Raw genomic sequence first — 21,806 nt, 5'->3', positions numbered from 1 at the left:
ATGGTTTCCATGTGCGTGATGATATCTTGTATTTTTTGTGTGTGTGTTTGTACTTCATTGTACGTAAAAATTTAGATCTTAAGTATGAAATAAGTGAATTAGGAATGAGAGAGATTTGAAAAGAGCGTGGAGTGTAAAGACCCTGGATACTTATTTGTTTAGTTTGAATCGAGGAGGAGAAGGTACGTGTGTGGCTAAAGTTCAGCAGGTATGGTGAACCTGCACATGGATAATGTTTGAAAGCTAATCTAGACGTGAATATATATTTGTGAGTGTGGGTCACCTAGCAAATGTAACTATTGTGGCCAATGTGAGATTGTGTGTCTTATCCATGTGATAAGAGGATCTTTTTCACCTCTCATCGATGATGATATAAACGACATCGCGTGATGAAACCTTAAATATGATATTCCGAGTGTAAATGTGATTTGAAATAAGAACAATAATTAGGTTAAAAGAGTGAGGATTAAAATATACTTTGTGTGATGATTTGTTTATTGCTTATTTCGAATGTGATGTTTATTTGACATTTTTTTATGATAAATATTATTGCGTTTTATATATTGCATGAATTTAAGTATGTAAGTCTCCATTATAGAATCTTTTTTCTTTCTGAGCTCGTGAAGCTCACCCCAATTCACCTCTCATTCAGTTTATAAGAGATGAGAAACAAGTTCAAGATTAATGGAAGATGACAAGAAAAACTTTGTTAGTTTTTATTTTAATATTGTAAATTAATTTAGATGCCTCAATTATTTGTAAACAAATAATTATCCTATCATAAGGGATATGTATTAAAGTGTAATTCCGCTACATACTTAATATTTATTTGTTCCACTAGCTGAAAATGTTGTGCTAACGTTTGTACCCACCAAAATTAGGGTTCAAGCTATTACAAGTGGTATCAGAACAAATGTTCCTCGGAACCAACCCTTGTGACATAAGGCATAAGAACTTTATAAGGCCTAAGACTTATAGAACTTAAAAAAATGACCCTTAAGAGATACTTTGAACATTCTCTGAAACGTTTTTCAGAATATTGTTCTTTTATTTTTCAATATGAAAAATAAAAGAACAATATTCTATAAGCCTAACGTTAGGAACCATATAGATTACTTTCTGGAAAACTTATAACTCAATGAATTAGAGGTTTATCCTGAAGGTAACAGACGATGATATATAACCAACCACCATCGTCGAATTTCATATGTGTTAAGAAAAATCATCAGAGCCTTAACCTTTTATTGACCTATTAACCCTATAGAGTCAAATGACTGCAACAAAGTTCTTCGAAAAAAAAAAACATCTAATTTCCTTTAAGATAAGAAAATAGTTCCTTGGGAGGGGGGGGGGGGGGGGGGGGGGGTCTCCCAATTGTGAGAAAATTTCCCATGAGCGAGAAACACTTTTCCATTTAGAGCCAATGCCCTAATTGGGAGAAAAATTTTCATCTAGGTGGAAGTCCCCAAAGTGGCATCAGAAATCCCTTAAATGAGTGTTTCCCGAACAATAAGAATCCCTTAAAAGAAAGAAAATTCCTGCGTGTGAGAAATTTTCTTATGTAGCAGGAAGATTCCTTAGTTTAAAAAAAATCTTAGTAGGGAGATTTCCTGAATGATGCTAACATTCCTTAAATAAGATAAATCTCTTAGTTGGAAAGAAAATTCCTCGAGTGAGAAAATTTTTTAATAGGGAGAAATTCTTAAAATGAGAGGAGCTCCAAATAGATACACTCCCTATAACAAACCCTAGATTTGATAGGAACCAAATAATGATTTAATTTTCTAAGAATTCTCCTTGCGTCCCTCTAAGAAAACAAATACCCTAATTATTCCAAAATTCTTTTCCAATTTCGTTTAGAGACTTCAGTAGTGGTTCCAAATCCAAGGAAAACAAATAACCATTTCCTTAGAAAATAAATTGTCATTCTAGGAACTAAAATAAAATAATACCTAACTAAAATCCTTTTTTCTAAGAGTTCTAGTGCTCGTAGGAAAATTCCATATGTGAGAGGTATGGTCGTAAGAGTTGTCCTCACATTCAACTATTTAGAAAATTTTCAACATGTTTCTTATCAAAGTAGCACAACATAAGTGTGATGAACCACAATCACCACACCTAGGTGATTTTTCTCTTTAAACCAAAAAGAGTAAATTGATAGTATGAGAAAATGGTGACTCGTATCTTAAGACTATACTTTACAGTAATCACATAATTCTTGGAAACTTGGAGTATACTCACAAGAATTAGAACTAAACGTAATTACTTGCAACAAAACTAATGATTGAATATGCTATTAAAAGAATTCATAATCACCTCTAAAAGTAATCATTGATTTCGTAACACTCTAAGCTCATTTCAAACAATCACACTTTAATTGTTAGAAGTTAGAAAATCAATGAATTAAGTTAGACACTTGAAACTTAAGAATTAATATGGCTTTAAATGAAATAATATTTCTCTAACTATATTTACTGTTTTTAAGAAAATATAAATAAAGCACCATCTCATTTAAATTCTTAAATAGAGAAGCGCACCCTAAAAGCTAGTCCAGCGAAATGCAATTGAAAAGATGTGAGTACAATTTCACCAAAAGTGTTTCCGCCCAATGGAAATGCTATAACATTGCCATTTGATTGGAACACAAGTTCTTAAATGACCGTGCTTATGAAATTAAATTCCAAAGAGAAAGAAAACCAAGCCTCTAAAGATGTGTTCTGATCACGAAATCACTATCATGATAAATTTTAGAAAATAAGCTCCCTTACACTAAAAAAAAAAAATAAAAATAATTGGGTAAAAAAAAACACCCTTACACCTACAAACCTTCACCAGTAAGAAATTGAAAAAAAGAAGAAGCTAAAATGATTCCAATAAAAGAAAATGTTATGATCACTCCAATCTGTTGACAAAAATGTCAACATAATACATGGATGGTTACTTCAGGGTTCTCGCAAATGAAAATTTAGAGGACCAAAATTCTAGAAGGAGAGGAGATTCCCACAAGAGAGAATTTTCTCAAGTAGAAAGATAAGTGATTACAATTCCTTGATGTGCAATTTGGAGGACCAAATTTTTTTAACGAGAGGAGATTTGTAATACCCTACTAGGAACAAAAGAAAAAAAAAATCTATATATGATTAAGTTAAAATAAAAACAAAAAGAGGAGAAAAAAAAACAAAAAAAAAAGAATAACTCAGAGGCATACATGTCTTTGGAAGCAAAAAGAAGAGATCCAGTCAATGTACATATATATGTGTGTGTGTATATGTGTGTGTGTGTGTATAATTATATAAAATTAAATAAAAGAAAAAAAGAGAATAAAGAAAAGAAGAACTCAGAGGCACACTCTGGGAGCAGAAGAAGGAAACACGTGATCGTATATAATATATATGTAACTAAATACTATAAAAAGAAAAAAATAGAGAGAGAAAAAAGAGGGTCGAGCGGTTGGAAAAGAGAGGTGAGAGAGGATGCCGAGTTAAGTGAGGGTAGGGCCGAGAGGGAGAAGAGAACACTGCAAGAGAGAGAGACGAGCACGGAAAACCAGAAGGAGAGAAGGAAACGCGACCAAATAGGAAGAAGAAGGTGTTTTAGAGGCAAAAAACCAAAAGAAAGAAAAGAAAAAGGGAAGCCTGATCGAAAGAGAAAGAAATAGGAGAGCAATCATTGTTGGTTAGAGAGAGAAAAAGAGGAGAGAGAGAGAGAAAAGAGACGTAGTGGGTAGAGAGAAAGAAAAAGAAGAAGAAGAAGAAAAGAAAAAAAAAAGAAGAAAGGAAAAAAAAAGAGATGAAAAAGAAGAAAAAAAAAAAGGAAAGAAGAAGAGGAAGAAGGAAGAAGAAAAAGACGAAAGAAAAAAGGAGGAGAAGAAGAAGAAAAAAAAATAAAAAGGAAAAAGAAAAAGAAGAGAGGGAAAGGCCACGAGGAAGAGATAGGAAGAAGAAAATTAAAAAAAAAGAAGAAAAAAAGGAAGAAAATAAAAGAAAAAAAAGAGAAGAAGAAAAAAAAAGAAAAAAGGAAGAGAAGAATAAGAAAAAAAATAAAAAGGAAAAAGAAAAAGAGGAGAGGGAAAGGCCACAAGGAAGAGATAGGAAGAAGAAAATTAAAAAAAAGAAGAAAAAAAGGAAGAAAAGAAAAGAAAAAAAAAGAGAAGAAGAAAAAAAAAGAGAAAAAAAGAAAAAAAAAAGAAAAAAAAAAAGAGGAGGAAGAAAAAATGGAAGTGTGGCGACCAAATATGATGTTGGTCTGTCACATGCGACAACGCGTGCTAATTTGATCTTCAGCACGTGACATATTTGGTGACACGCGTGTGATGGTGCGTGGTGATGTTGGCAACCGAGACCGCGTGTTCAGAGGTAAAATCTGTTCTTCGTTTCGGGGAATATAGTTTTCAAAATTATTCATAATTTAATATATGTATTTTTTATTATAAATGAGAAAAATTGTCTAAACGGTACTCAGATTTCTGAAAGGACCATAGATTGAGCTAGAAAAGATTTACAAAACTTTTTCGATCACACCATAGATAAGAATTATGTGTGTTCTGTACGGAGATATAAATTATATATTTATGTAAATGTATATACGTATAGTGCATTATGTATGAATATTTAAATATATGTGTAATAAAATATGAATATAATTAATATGTCTAATTTATATTTATCTCCTCTAACCTGAATGAGGGTGAATTGGAGCGAGCTTCACAAGCTCAGTAAGAAAAAAAAAATTCTATAACAGAGACTTAAGTACATACACTCAAAAAATATATAAAATATAATAATATTTATAATCAAGAAAATATCAAATAAAGCATCTCAATCAAAATACACAACAAAATAAATCATCATACGAAACATATTCTAATCCTCATTCTTATAACCTTATTTTTGTTCTTATTTTAAATCACACTTACACTCAAACTATCACAATACACTAAAAATATCATATATGAGGTTTCATCGGGTGATGCCGTCTATATTGTCATCGAGGAGAGGCGAAATGGATTTCCCCATCATATGGATAACACACACACAAAATCTTACATTGGCCACAACAGTTACGTTTGCTAGGTGACCCACTAACAAACACCTATCCACGTCTGGAATAGGTTTCAAACTCTATCGATGTGCAAGTTCACTATACTTGCTGAACTTCATCTTCAAACGCACCCTCCCCTCCTCGATTTCGACTAAACGAGTAGGTATTTAGGGTCACTTTACACTCTTTCTAAATCTCTCTAATTTTCAATTCACTTATTTTCTACTTAACATATTAATTTCTATGTGTAATTAAACATAAACACGCACACAAAATACCCAATATCATCATGCACATCATAACAATACATTTCAAATTACTTTTTTGAATCATCCTGTACCAGATCACACAACAATCACATGATACTCAAATTTCTCACGCAACTGTACTAAATCACACACTTAGTACAGCGTGTCATATATCTATACAAGATCAGACTGTAAGTACAGTGTACCCAAATTCTACACGTACACATATTGGTTGTACATTTTACATGCATAATATATGTACACACATTTTGTTACACAAACATATATTATAATACAAACATATATCATCACTACATATCTCGCACAAAATATATATTTATATTTTCACACTCACAATCTCTATTGATATATACACACATATTCATGCTTAAACACGTATACACAATCACACACAACATAACATATATATATATTTATTCTCGCATTTGTTTTTATCAGTTCTATTCTTATCAATTTTGTTCTTATCAATTCATATCTCATTACCATTTTATTTTATATATATACACACAATTATAACAACGTGTATATATATAGACACTACATAAATATAAACAAATATAAATTAGACATACTAATTACATATATTACATTGCATATATATTTAAACATTAACATATAATGCACTATATATATACATATTTATATAAACATATAATTTATGTCTCCATACAGAATACACATAATTCTTACCTTTGGTGTGATCAGGAAAGTTTTGAAAATCTTTTCTACCTCAGTCTACGGTCCTTTCGAAAATTCGAATACTGTTTGGATAGTTTTTCTTATTTATAATAGAAAACACATATATTAAATTATTAATAATTTTACAAACTATGTTACGCGAAATTAGAAACAGATTTTATCTTGGGACACGCAGTCCCGGTCGCTAGCACCATTACGCGCCATCACACACATGTCACCGAAAATGCTAGGTGCTGATGATCGAATTAGCGTGTATTGTCACATGCAGCGCATCAACATCATATTTGGTCACCACCCTTTCATTTTTCTTCATTTATTTTATTTCTTTATTTCTTTATTTCTTTTTTTTCTCTTCTTTTTTTTTTCCTTTTTTTTTCTTTTTCCTCCTTTCCTGCAGCTCCTCTCCTTTTTTTTTTCTTCTTCCTCCTTTCCCGCAACTCCTCTTCTTTTTTTTTTATTTCTTCTTTCTTTTTCCTTTCTTCTTCTTCTTTTTTCTTTTATCTTCTCTCTCTACCCACCGTGTGTCTTCTCTTTCTTCTATTTTTCTCTCTAACCGATGGTGATTCCTCACCTCTTTATTTTTCCTTCGATTGCGGCATCACGCAACATCGTGTGACCCTTCTCTCTCTCATGTCGATGCCGCTCGACCCTCTCTCTTCTCTATCTATTTTTTTTCTCTTCCTTTCTTTTCTTTTTTTGTTACTTAATTATATATATATATACGTATATATATTATATACGACCACGTGTTTTCTTTTTCTGCTCCCGGAGTACACTCTATGTTCTTCTTTTCTTTCTTTCTTTAATTTTTTTCCTTTTGTTTAATTATATATATACATATACATATATATGTATATATATTCCATAGGTTTTTTTTTAGGTACCCAATTGGGTATTAACATTCCTTACAATCATGTGTAACATGATAGAGCAAAGCAAAATATTGGACTAGGTAGATCAACCGTACAAGAAAAATTGGATAGTGAATTAATTTGTACTCCATATCTTAATTAATGATAAACTTATAAATATGCTAGCAAAAAGACTTTAAATGATGAGTTTCACTCACTTACCTCCAAGTTGAGTATGGAAGATGTATGTCACCTGTTTGAGGGGGAGGTTGAAAAAGTCTTATATCTCCTACCTTAAAATTTGGAAATTTGGAAATTAATCTTCCTAAAATTATTGAAAAAATGAAGGAGTTCCATTTACATAAAGAATTTAGTTGATCTATAATAATAATTTCGTACCTTTTTTTTTTTCTCTTTGTAACATTTGTGTATACCTATGTATATGTTTTATTGGCAATATGCAAAAAATTCACTCTCTTTAAATTTCACAATATTCATAACCATCATAATCTATAAAACACACATACACATATATATTTAAAATTTTTTAAAGCAAAATTGGTCTTTCCAAACTTTGGACCGGAGATGAAATAAATCAACTCAATTTTCAATATGGACCAACTTATGAATAATCCTAACAATTGTATTCAATTTCTTAATTTTATAACTTATATTTTATGTAAAACTAAAAATTTACCACATGCTCAATCCATAATTAAAATTTAGTCACAAATTCATATCACATTTTATCATAATCTTACTAATCTTGGATGTAGGTTGTTACAAATTCCAATCATTAAATATATTGCATCATCACAATCCCAAACAAGTAAAACCAAAAATGCAATCAAATTTAGTCCAAATAAAACGTGCACATAACAATATTATTAGCCAACAAACATGTCATGACTAATGTACCATTACTTTGCTATTAGGAATAATTCTATTAACAATGTATAAAACCAAATATATTAACATCCTTTCATAATGCTATTATCATTGATCTCTAGGAATAAATATTGAAGTGTTTGAATCTTAGTCTGTCTCAAACCATCTCAAATAAAGTGAGTAAAAACTGTAATTAATAAAATATGAGGTAAAAGCAGATAAAAAGTTATAAACTCAAAATAGATATGAGTTGTGTAGCGCCCGGACCGAGAAAGAAAAAAAAAGCCACGTCAGCAGGCCCGGCCAACCGGGACCTGCCACGTGGCAAAACTACGTCGTTCCAAAAAGGGCCACGTTGGCGATCAGCGTGGGCGCGATCGGACGGCCCAGATTTAAACGCACGGACGGCCCAGATTTAATAAAAAACGGACGGCCCAGATTAAAACAAAATGGACGGCTGAGATCAAAAGGCAAGGGGTTATAAATAGAACCCCCACACCAGACCACAAACCCTAGCCGCCTGCCGCTCGCCGGAGAAGACGAACCAGAAGCCGGCCGCCGCACCAGAGGAACTTCCGACCGCCGATCGAGGTAAATTTCGTACCCCGACTCGTTTTTCCACGCTGATTCCTCCTGTGGCCAAATCGGAGCCGCCGTGCCGGAGTTGCGATTTGGGCCGAAAGGGGCCCTGGGCCTAATTTGGGATTTTTTGGGAACACATGCAGGTACCAGTAGTGCGTTTCAGTTCCCCGAGGAAAATTCAGGAAAAATTAGGGACAGCCTGCAAGCGCACTGTGAAGCCGTGTTCAGACCCCGAAACGAGTAAGGACCCCTCACCTTATTTCCTATCACGGTTTTAAAGTTCAATAAATGATAAAACGGTATTTCATGAATCAACGAATATGTGAAATTGCTTAAGGTCACTAATGGAGCCCAAGTCTAGTGTATTTGTCGGTTAACTGTTATTTGGTCTGTTTTACAGTTTTAAATGCAGCATGAGGTTCGATGTTTTTATTTTATAGTTTCGTGTGCATATTTTACTGTTTTATTGATTATGGATTAAATGACCGGGATATTGATGCTGTATGTTGTCTGTTTAGCATAAATTACTGTTTGCTTGCTTGTATGTGGATTAATGATGCTGACTGAGGAAAAAGAGAATGAAAAATTATATAAATGGGTAATGGTATAATGTGGTCAGCCTGACTAGATATCCTGGGAGATGATGGACGGACCGGGTCCGTAGGGAACCCTACCGGGATTGTGGTCTCCCATACCGGACGGGGTATGGAGATCTTATGTGTTTTGGCGCCCATACCGGACGGGGTATGGGGACGGCCCGTTTCACCCTCATACCGGACGGGGTAATGAGGTCTATGTTTTAGCGCCCATACCGGACGGGGTATGGGGACGGCCCGTTTCACCCTCATACCGGACGGGGTAATGAGGTCTATGGTTTGGCGCTCATACCGGACGGGGTATGGGGACGGTCCTGGAATGGATTTCAAGTGTTAAGGATTAACGGGTAGCGGGACCCCTATGGATCCCCATGGATACTAGTGGACTGGTGAATCAGGAAAATATGTTGTGTAACGATTGAATTACGAAAAGTTTGATAGGTATTATGTTATACAGTTCATATATATGTTTTCATGATGATGATGATGTTATTGCTTTCGGATATTGTTTTATGAATTTCACCGAGATAAGTGAATGGTAAAAGTTTTATTATTAATAAAAGGATTTGTTGTAAATTATGCTCCATTGGTCTTTTTGTGTTTTCTACCCACCTTTACCTCCGTGACGGTGAGATATCGTGATGTCTTTACTGGGCTAGTGTAGCTCATTCCTTATTTAATCATTTCAGATCAAGAGGACATCGTTCCCGAGCCGTTTCCGCAGGAGGACGACGAAGGGGACACCTAAAGACTCCCTAGTTACATTCGTAGTTTTTTTTACTTTCAAGTTTCTCCTTTAGGTAGTTTAATCTTTTATATTTTGTGAGCACGTTTTTGGTTTTAGTGTAAGGGATGTTATTCAAATTTTGACTTCGCTTCCGCATTTGATATTTATAATATAATTTCCATTTTAAATTTCCGGGGCTGCTACAAGTTGGATATGAAGTAAATGATTTACTTTTCCCTGCACTCGTGTCACCCGCAATATATATGATTAATAAACTTTTAATTTAATTTTTAAAATTATTCAATTTCATAAATTTTGGTTGATAAATATTTAATATTGTATATTTATAATATTATTTTTTATTGAATATTGTGTTTAAATATTATTTAAAATATATTTATTTTAATTAATATTTAAAATTTTTAATTACATCTAATTATTTATATAAGTATTTTATAAATTTTTTTTTTTAAAAAAAAGAGTAGATAGAAGAGGTTACAAATAGGTTACCTCACTCATGAGGAAGATTTAGGTAAAAAATTTTCTATCAACTTGGGGAATGGATTAGTTCATTTCTTTTTTACTAGTGGAGGGTTATGAGAGTTAACATACACACGCTATACCCACATCGTATCTATCTCTAATGACCGCTCACTAATATATAGAAAATGATCGTTTTTAATGGTTGTAATTATTACTTCTTTTCTATCACAACATTACTTTATATCTTTTTTTTTTTTTTACTTTTGAGATATTTTTATAGACAGTGATTAAAGAATCATGTAATTACTTTATTTACAAAGTAATATAGAGGGCGATGACAAAAACTACAACCGAAGAAAGTTTAAAAAATTTACATTGCAGATTCATTAATATTTTTATGATAATATATATGTTTTTCGAATATGCCTAGTAGATAATTTGCAAATATATACATAATACTTATTGAGAATCATATAGACTATAAGTCATTAGAAAGCAAGAAAATGTGCCTAGTAGAAGGGATCTATTACATTTTTATTCATGTTATTACCTTTTTATCCCATGGATATATAAGTGTAGCTACTTCCACTATATGAAACATACTTTTTCTTTAAGGAACACTACATGAAAAACACTTTGATTCCCTCTAAAGAGCTCGATATGCTTGTGCTCTCAACATTTAACGTATCATGTTGGGAATGAAGCACATCTTGAACATAACAATTTGATTAATACTCTTCCAACATCTTATCCTCCATGTGATATTATGCGAATCATGATTATATATATATATATATATATATGCAAGACGTCGATCTATAAAGAAAACATTAAATAAAAAGTGAGATAATAATTTAGTTAGACTTTCAAATCTTGTGAAGCAATATTTGATATTACAATGATTAGATTAGTCGAATGGAGCATAAGATTCAAAGACAGAGAAATGGAACCCTAAAAAGAAAGATTAAATTTTTAGCTTGTTGAAGAGTTTGACTAGGTCTCGTAGGTCCAGATTTTGGTCAACAATTAGATATTTCTTTTCTTTTAATACAGATGTTTAATTATATTTGTGACTATATAGGGGATATTATATATACTTACACATTTAGTTAAGATTAACAATGTTGAATTAACTGTTAATTGCATATTGAAACGAAGAAGATGCTTTTACTTTTCAAAGATGGCATTAATCTAGTGGAACCCTTTTTTTTTTCTTCTCTCTTAAAAGCAAAGGATCTTAATTATTTATTTGAAAACACTTAAAAAAGCAAAAAAGATTAATGGAAAAAAAGAAACAAATTAATCTTTTCTTGAAAAATATTTTAAATAAAATGAGGGTAATATATATAAATATTTATTTTGATAGTTGGTATATTTTAAAAAATGTTAAATTAAAAGTAAATGCAAAATGAAAGAAGAAATTCTGCAGATGACAGATGGTAATGCAATACAAGTAATATTCTTTTCCTGGCCTGGTATGAGAAAACACAGTAGCCAAGCCAAGGCAAAGGAGGGAGGAGAAGAGAAACACAACGTACCCCACTTATCTTTCTCACTTTCTCTCTCTCTCTCTCTCGCTCTCTCTCTAGGTTAACCTGATACCTACTTACAAAAAGACGAACTCCTTTCTTGCCCTAATAAAAAAGAATCAGAGAATGCTCTACATCTACTCTACATTTTTATATATGCTCATTTATGGTCACTACCCAGAACATGTATTACTTCTCTTTTTGGGGTTAATATAAGTTGATAAGCAAAGCAAATACTATTACTATTACTACTTGTAACCACAAAAAAGCAAAAGAAAAGGAAAAGGGGAAACATGGGAAGAGGCAAAGTGGAGCTGAAGAGGATAGAGAACAAAATAAATCGACAAGTCACTTTTGCTAAGAGGAGAAATGGGTTGCTCAAGAAGGCTTACGAGCTCTCAGTCCTTTGTGATGCAGAGATTGCTCTCATCATCTTCTCTGCTCGTGGCAAGCTCTATGAGTTCTGTAGCAGCTCTAGGTACGTATTCACTTACCATTTCTTTCTTTCGTTTCTTAATTGGTTCATTTTTCTGGGTTTTGTTTTTCTGTTATTTCCATTTTCATTTTGGTTTCATTTGTTTATGTGTTTGGTTTTTCTTTGAAAATTATTTATTTTTTGTGTGTTTCTTTTTGTTGTTGTTTCTGTGATTATATATGTTGCCAGACTTTTTTGTGTTTGATGATGATGTTGATGGTAAAGTTTGAAGAATTAACCATATGGAAGGTCTCCAGCGACAAAGTAAAAAAACTCGTCCTTTCTTGGTTCAGGGTATTTATGATCTCAGATCTAGAATCAATCCTCTTTGAACTTGTCTCTTGTGAGGGGTCTTCTTCTTCACTTACCTCCAGTGCAGAAATTGTTATGTAGATGAATTTCCTAGGTATCATCAAGCCCCATTTATTTGGGTGCTGTGCTGATTTCTGCAGTAGATCCTCCTTTACAGAACAATAATAATATTTTATTAATAAATAACTTTCAATGAAAAAACAGAAACTTGATTTTTAGAGAAATTAAATCTTTTTATTATTGAATTTCTTGATTTTGTTCTTGCTCCACTGTTATTTCTTTGACTCCCTCATTAAAAAGCAAACAAACTTTCTCCAGCTAACTGAGATTCATAAACAAAATAGAAATTTCAAATAAGAAGTGAGTGGGGTTCCCATCAATTAAGCATCAAAGGCTTCTTGTTTGGTTCTAAATCTATAAACTTCAGCTCAAATAGAAGTCCTTTTCTTCTTTATCAACTGCAAAAATAGTTTATTAGATAAGAAGGAAACTATAAATCCTTGCATATATAGCCACCAGAAAATACCACTGCGAGCCACAAACAACAACCTTTGAGCCAACTGCTGTGTACACCAAAACTTGGTTTCTCTTATACAAATCAACAAAGCACTAATAGTTTTCCATCAGCACTCGTATTTGGTATTAGCCATCCCCTTAGTTTCTCATAATTAAGAACTTTATGAGCAAAATCATGTTTTTTACCGGGAACCCAATCAGGCAAAGAGCACACTGAGTCCATAAATATAAGTTCTGAGTAAAAACAAACAATATGCACCGTTTTGATATGAGCAGTTGCTATGCAAAAAAAGAAATCCACGGTTCCTACACCTTTTTGAGTGCATATTCCAGGCTAGTACAAACATTCCCTTAGCATATATGCTCACCCACAACTTGATTATGGAATGGCAAGTTCCACTTATTACTAAGACTAACAAGATTAAGAAATGAATTGCTTGTTCTGAACAATATCACTCACTATTAGTTAGAATGATTATTTTAAACTTGTGCTAGTCTAGAGTCATTGAATTAACTCTTCTAACTTAAAAGCTTGTTTAGTTCTTGTTATTGTATAATTCCTGCGTTAGTTGACTTTGGTTCCTCTCCATTTATTGATCCCGTTCACATACCTTTTTTTTCGAACTTTAATGATATGATAAAAATTCTGTGGAATATATTAAGAGATTAGCTAAAGGAAAAGATCCTAAAAGAAGATAAATTAGATTCATATATGATAATATGCTTCTAATGGTTTAAGCACCTATGAGTATTATTCTTATCCGACAGATTATCTACGAGCTGTGTACAAAGGTTTAATCTGCTTCCACGTATGTATTTTCCATGCTTATACATGTATGGCTCGCTTGGCTTTATTCTCAACATAAATTTCTTTTACAATTTCTTTTGAAATGCAAAATAAAAAAATAGTATTCGCATGAAGAATTTTAACATTCTATAACATAATGACCCACCATGTTGTTTCCTCAACTTACACATATTTATGTATTTGTATGTATCATTGTAGGTTATACAACATCTCCGTTTCTTTTGGTTTCAGTATTGTGTAGTATTCGATATCATATACGGTCTACAGTTATTAAGACCAATGTCCTCAAAATGGCAACATTTCCAGTTGGACATGAAGTTACTGAATAGACATACATGCATACAAACCTTATCCATTTTACTAATCCTTTAAGCATTTCACTGTATATTTAAAATGGATCATATTTAAAATTTTCAAGCTGATAGAAATTGATATAAGGTGATTTCCTTGCCTCCCAGAAGTCTGCTTTACTTTTCAATGTCTAAAAGATTCAACAAATATTCCTTCTAAAAAAATTCATTTTCATATTACAGTTAATGAATAAGATTTTCTCCTAAAAAAATGACAAAACTAACAAAGAAACACTTATGAATTACATATTCATTAATATTTTTAATCAATTAAAAATTTATTTGATTGTTAGAAAGATTGTGTTTGTATATCTAGGATATTGGACAAGAGTTGTGTAAAACTTTTCTCCACAAGGTAATATATTTGCAAATCAATTTCTTTGTTTATGTGAATCTTCTTTTCGTATCAAAGAAAAAAACAGTCTTTTACTTTGTTATAATTACTTTTTCTTCATCTTCAATTTCTTAGCTTCATTCTATTTTCGCATTTTAATCTAAAACATCCTCTAAATTCACGATAATCATCTTATTTGGAGATTTTATTTGAACAGATGATATAGAGAATGAGAAAAATTGATTTGATTATGTTAATATATAAAAAAAATAAGTAACCTCAAATTAATTAGAGTTACTTAATTTATCTTCGCTTATATAGGAGATCACTATCAATTCCTAGAGAAGTACAATTTGTAGGATAAAATTTTTTTGATAGATACTTCTTTTGAACTTGAACAAACTCTATAACCACATCATTAACATTATATTAGGAACTTACTTCTCAATATTGGCTAATAAAGGTACAATTATAAGCACGCAATTTTTTTTTAATTTGAATGTTATATTTATTTATGATGTATTTTCTATCCTATGTCATTTAGAACTAAGTATTTCTATTTCTTATGAGATTTTACTCTCTATAAGAAAAATTCTCTCTACAAAAAATGTCTTTTAAAATAAAACTCTAAGAAGAGATCATCTTAATTAGGCTGGACTCGAACTTTGGCTATATTCTATTTGTAAAGGAATTTAACAGTAAATTAATTCGATAAATATATTTCTGTAATTACTTTGATACCCAATTCATCACTCAAAAGTAAATATTGATGATAATGAACCGAAGTTACAAATATGTAAAAAAATTTAAGTAAATAAATATGTTAGTGAATAAACATTAAAAAAACATTATCACACATTCCCCCTAACTTAGTTTGTAAAGTAATAAAGGTAGTAAACATATAATAAACACTGATCGGCCAGTATTGGAAGGTTATGGAAAAAAAGTAATTATAGTTTATTGAATCCTGACAAAGTTAGTGTAGACTAAGTTGTTAAAAAATGTGAAATATAATAAAAATAAATAAATTGAATAATTTATTGTTAATTTGAAATTTGGGAGTATGGATAGCTTAATTATCATATTATTTCAATTAGTATTAGAAGTTCTTCAGTTCAAACTTGGCAGCCTTTGCCTCTCTCCATTAGCCTCTCTATTATTCACCTGTCTGTGACCTCACAACTGGAACTTCTTCGTTTGTCATGTGCATAGTTTGTATAGAACATTTCGATTGAAGGTCCATGTCAAACATAAGAAATAATACGTGAGCTATTTTTTTGTTGAATTAAGTTTTGTTTTTTTGGACAATTGACAAGCCAACTCTTTTTCATGAAGGAAACTACTTGTTGTTATATTATTAATATATGAGACCTAAATTGTCAATTTCTTTCCTTTTACAATAATCACTATATCATATAAGAACTTGAAGATGTTAAACATTCTTACTCAAGAACATGAGAGCTTACATCTAAAAGATTTGTAATCTATAATCTAAAAATTCTTTTAGTTAAAATGCTTTCTCTATATATAAAATTACAATCAGCATAACAACATATAAGACATATCCAATTACATGAAGATATTTACCCATATTAAGAACATGCAAGCTCATATGTAAAAGATTTGGAACATATAATATAAAGATTTTTTCAATTAAATTTATTTTATCTTTAGATTGTTCGAACTTTCCTTGGTTCTTTTGCTTTTCTTAAAAGTGATAAAAAAGAAAAGATGCTTTATCTAGAACCAGTTTCTTATTTTTGCTTGGAGGAAGCTTCTTGTGGAGAGATTCTCAGTATTGAGAATTGCACAGGACAAAAAAGATCTTTGTGGACGAAAGTTTTTATAGAATAAAATAGCTAAGACCTAAAACCATCTTTTGTTAAAATGTTTGCTTTTTTGTCTTCTATGATTTGTGGCTTTTAGATTTCCTCAAAATGTAGTGGATGATTGTTAGTTCTTCGAAAGATAAGTTGTAGGCTTTGAAAGTTTTCTTTCATGATAAGAAAGGAAAAAATTATTTATTTTATTCTTAACCTATTTCATGAGTTATTTAGAATGAGAAAAATCAAGAGAACTTTGAAATATTTGTTATTCCCTAAATTTTTATTTTTATTTTTATTTTGGAATGTTTATCTCAAAATGTTTGGTCTTTGTTCAAGGGACATATGTTAAATTGGCAAAGCATGTAGGGGTATCATAAAAGAAAACTTTGCTTATTGTTGTCATGTTTATATCTTTTATTAGGTGGTACGTTTGAGTGCTCTTTGATGGACTCTCATCTTTTCTTTTTTCCCCTAGAAAACTCATCCCATGTGAGATCGATTTTTTTTTTTATTATCACCCTTGTATGGTTTTTTTATGTTTTCTTCAAGTTCACATATACAAATGTTCTAATCAAAAATCTAAATGGTCTAGTATTGAATTAACTTAGTCTAATATTGAATTAGCTTGACTAATATATATTATCGTGTCAAATGTAGTACTGTATTCAATCAATAAATATTTTAGGTTTCAACTGGTAGTTAGTTTTCAAAAATTTTAAATTAAGTTATAGTTATAATAATTTGTTTATCTCCCTATAAGATATTATCAAAAAAATAACCAAGTTTGAAAGTGGTCATATAACTTTTTTTGCTTTATTTTTTTGTGTATTTGTTAATGTGGTAGTTTGGTGATGTTCAAATTTCAATCATTTCTAAAGGTTCTACATATTCAGTAATAAAATATTTGTAAGTACTCTTAACATGTTAAAATTCTATATATTAAATAATTAAGATTTGAATTAAACTATAGTTATTGTGCAATTGCAATTATGACACAGTGTATATATATATATATATATATATATATATGTATATATATATTTATATTCCAGCATGGTGAAGACACTTGAGAGATACCAAAGGGTGAGTTATGAGGCACTGGAAGCAACTCAAACAGCAAGAGATAAGCAGGTTCCTCATTCCTTTCCACTTACTTTATAATTAATTACATCACAGTTGCATGATAATGGAGTTGGAAAAGAAATAATTAATTTTAGTAATTAATTTAAAACACTTTTTCTGCTCCTCCTTAGTGGAAATTTTATTTGGCAAAGCTTAAATTAATGTTTATGATCTGCTGAAGCAGAATAACTACCAAGATTACTTAAAGCTCAAATCAAAAGTTGAGATCCTACAACATTCTCAGAGGTAACTCAACATTGTATATCTTTGAAAATAGAATTAATGAAACTCAAATCTTAGGTTGTTTACAATGTAATCTTTATAGCAGTTAGTTGTGAAGTTTGAGAAGTTTGATCAGCAATTCTAGATTTGGCATTATTATGTAGACATCTTCTTGGTGAAGAATTAGGAGATTTGGGCACCAAAGAACTCGAGCAACTCGAGCATCAACTTGATATGTCATTGAGGCAAGTTAGATCTACAAAGGTACTCTCTTTTAATTTTATTAAGAAACATAATCTCCAATCGACTATTTAGGAAGATTAATACTACTTTATATAGCTATTGAATCTACTTTTAACATTATGATTGTGTAAGAATGTAAGATCTTATCAAATTCAATTAAATTTAATAACTTAGTTTATCTAATATTTTATTCGTTTTGTTATATTTGTGTACACACTCCAATTGAAGAACTATCTTAAAAGACGTAGACTTACATAAAGAGTATTGAGAGATATTGATCATTATAAAATTCATATTTGTTTATATGTTATTAGATAACTCTTAAATCACACCATAAGTTGGTATTCGAGCTAACTCTACCTCATACTTTGTTTTTGATCATATAATTTCGAATAAAATGTATGAACTTTTAACTCTATACTATATAAAATATAATGATAATTAATACCAAATATAAGAATTTATAATAGTTTAGATTTTACTGAATGAACCTTTGTAGTACCTCATGTTTTTGGATAAGAATATAAGAATATTTAACTTTATACTCTTTTGAATAGCATGATCACCCAAAGCCATTGTATGTAATGTTTTGCATATATCTCCAAAAACTTGTATGCATGAGTATTATAAATTCTTTTTACATACTTGTTAGAAAACTCTTTTTAACATTATTTGATTTTAGATCGTACGAAAGTTAATTTTACATTATAACTTAGTTTTATTTAGTATTTTAGTTATTTTTTTTTATTTGTTTATATACACGCCCTATAGGAAAGAGGGTGTTTAAGAATATCGATTAATACAAAAATTAATAATATTTATACATCGTTGAATAACTCTTTCTAATATCATAAGATAGTACAAGAGTTAATTCTATTATATCATAATTTAATTTTTATCGTATAATTTTTAATAAAAATATAAAAATTTATAATTCTATTTTATAAAATAAAATAATTACAAAAGAATATATAAAGATTTACGATAGGATATAACCTGTTAATCTCATTTTCTTAAGATTATTAAATTTTAGATAAGAAAATAAGAATTTATAACTTTTCACTCCATGGAATATAGCATAATACATCATTAATGTTACATGTTTGTCTCTAAAACTTGTGTACAGAAATTCTCTTTTATTTGTTTTTTCCTGGAAAATATGTGAGTGCAAACACTGGTTTTAAATTTAACATATATTTTTTTCCAAACTGCATGTAATATATGTATAGAAACTTAAATATTTTAATTTGTCCGCAGACCCAGTTTATGATTGATCAGCTTTCTGAACTTAGAAAGAAGGTACATATGTATATACATATATATATATAAATATATATATAACAAGGATTTCATTCAATCTTTTATAGATATATATTTAATAGACATCAAGAATTTCTTAATACTACTCAGTTTGCTGACACAGGAGGAGATGCTGATGGACACCAACAGAGTCCTAAGAAGAAAGGTATATAATCTTTCCCATAACCATATAATATATATATATATATATATATCTAGGCATCATTATATACAACTTTTCATCTTAAACCTAGTAGTGGGGCTCATGTGTTTCACTTTCAGAGTCCTCTTTGCCTTTTCTTCCAATCCAATTTTGACACTATACCAGTCATGTTTTTCTTTTTAATAATCAATTCAATCAATTACTTAAAAATCAAAGTGGAATTATTGTAGATTATTAGATAATGTATTGAATTGTTTTGGTAAATTATGGATCAGTTGGAGGCAAGTGATGCAGCCCTTCAACCCCACTCCTGGGAAACTACCGATCACAACATTCCTTTCTCCCGGGAGCTTACTAACCCAGATGCCTTTTACCAACCTCTACAATGCAACAACACTTTGCAGATTGGGTAACTTAATTAAACATGCGTATATATATATATATATATATGTACAGAACATTCATATATATTATGCATCTATCTGTTATTCTATGTAGTTATGAATAAATCTTCTACTTGTTTTTGCAGCTATAATCCTGCAGTGACGGCAGATGAGATGATCATCGCAAGCTCGTCGCAGAACATTAATGGGTTCATTCCTGGGTGGATGCTATGATTTTTCAGAACTTCATACACACAAATATTAACTTTTGTCATTGGATTTGGAATTCAAGGAAATAAGCAGTTGATGCTACACTCTTACATATATATATATATATATATATGCGTATGTATCTATATATTTTCGTAAAACTTATCATAAAAGAGACATGTAATTGTATTATATATATAGAGCAAATTAATGCTGTTAGTAAATAAAGTTGGTTTGTAAGTTAAGCTAAGACCAACATCTAGAATTAAGTTAACATTCTCTCACAACTTAAACTATTTATTTTTATGTATGTATATATATATATATATATAACTATTTAGTAAAAGAAATAGGTAATTTTAATAATAGTTATTAAATTTGATAATAAAAATATAAAATATACTACTTATTTTTCCTAATATTATTTATTGGTATTTTTAGGGACTGTGAATTGTTTCTGTTGACTGGGGAAAGCCGTACCCTACAAGTGGCAATGTACCCAATCAGAGATGGACACGTAGCTAGCTAAAAAGGCTACCTGAGATAGAATAGAACAGGGCCCACTGACATGGCAAGAGATAGGCCTTTAGGCCCACTAGTGCTGTCCAAGACAAGGTACTTCTTTTTTTCCAACATTTTTTATCCTCGTAAAAAGTGACCGGAAAAGGTAAATAAATATTTTTACTGCTTTAAGGCACATTTCACCACATATTATATCTACATTACGTGTCTACACCCCATTTGAGGCAAATATATATATATATATATATATATATATGTATACATTCAAAATCCAACAGAGATTTTCTTTACCCTTTATTTTTCTTCAATCTTGCTTTCGAAAATAAAGATTGAGGCCCCTTAATATATATATACGTACATGATTTCTTGAGGGATGTTTGGTGATTTAAGATTAGAATTTTGAAAGTTGACAAAGAGAAAAAGACAATTAGATGGTGTTCTTTTTTAGTAGTTGATTTAGGGGTGTCAAACATACAATTTTTTTTTTTATAAAAAAATGAATTATTTAAAGTATATGGTATATAAGATCTTAATAGTGTTGTTGCATATCAATATTATCTTATTTTATATTAAAAAATAAATTGTAAAATTTTATGAATTAATTAATTCACATGGTATTTACTTGAAAATCTATGTATGGTTTAACTAGAAGGAAGAATATGAATTAATGTATACATTTTGTATTTTATCATAAATTGGATATTTTCTATCTTTTAGAAACTAAATAAAATGATCCATCCTTTCTTATTTGCCTAAAGAATGGAGGCTTAGCCATTATTATCCACCGTTTCTTATTTGCTTAAAATTTAGGGGCTTAGCTATTATTTTAATTTGTTATTAGGGATTCTCTAATATCACTTAAATAATGTACAAGCATTACTTATTTTCTACTCTTCTTTTATAATAACAAAAAAGTAGAAAATGAAATCTCAAGTATTTTCCTATCAAAGAGTAAGAGTACAAGATGAAGCACTGAGAGACTAAAATATTGTAGGAATCAATGAAGGTGACCTTTTCACTTGAAATTCTTTTTTTTTTTTTTCACCTCAAAAGTTATAATAAATATGATAGGTAATGAGAATTTATAGCGCAAGGGCTAAAATAATTTTTTTTTTTTTACGAGGAAGAGAGTTGGCCTAGAATGTGCACTATTTAGTTGTATCTTTTGGTTTTTTCTCCCTTGAAGAAAAGTAATTTTTAGAATAAAAAACTGTTCACTTATTAAATGCGTGAAAAATACATTAAGAAAGTTTTATGTGATAAAAATAATCACATCAAAAACACATAAGTAATTATGTACTTCTTCACATAGATTTAAAATACATTAGTAATCTCTACACATATTTTACATGCCAAT

General features: G+C 30.4%; 1 protein-coding gene across 1 annotated transcript; it reads left to right on the top strand.

The window, feature by feature from the left end:
- The first annotated feature begins 11,808 nt into the window (after window positions 1-11,808).
- SEP4 (K-box region and MADS-box transcription factor family protein) lies at window positions 11,809-20,177 on the top strand. Its single transcript, XM_022047592.2, has 8 exons — window positions 11,809-12,142; window positions 17,338-17,416; window positions 17,592-17,653; window positions 17,794-17,893; window positions 19,130-19,171; window positions 19,296-19,337; window positions 19,610-19,743; window positions 19,864-20,177. Exons 1-8 carry the CDS (start codon window positions 11,958-11,960, stop codon window positions 19,949-19,951), a joined length of 732 nt encoding a protein of 243 aa, XP_021903284.1. The 5' UTR covers window positions 11,809-11,957; the 3' UTR covers window positions 19,952-20,177.
- Window positions 20,178-21,806: the final 1,629 nt, after the last annotated feature.

The sequence above is a fragment of the Carica papaya genome, chromosome 2 (assembly GCF_054855325.1).
Source record: "Carica papaya isolate Zhongbai chromosome 2, ASM5485532v1, whole genome shotgun sequence".
NCBI lineage: Eukaryota > Viridiplantae > Streptophyta > Magnoliopsida > Brassicales > Caricaceae > Carica > Carica papaya.
Note: the sequence above shows the minus strand (reverse complement) of the source record. Positions and strands in the feature narration are given on the sequence as shown.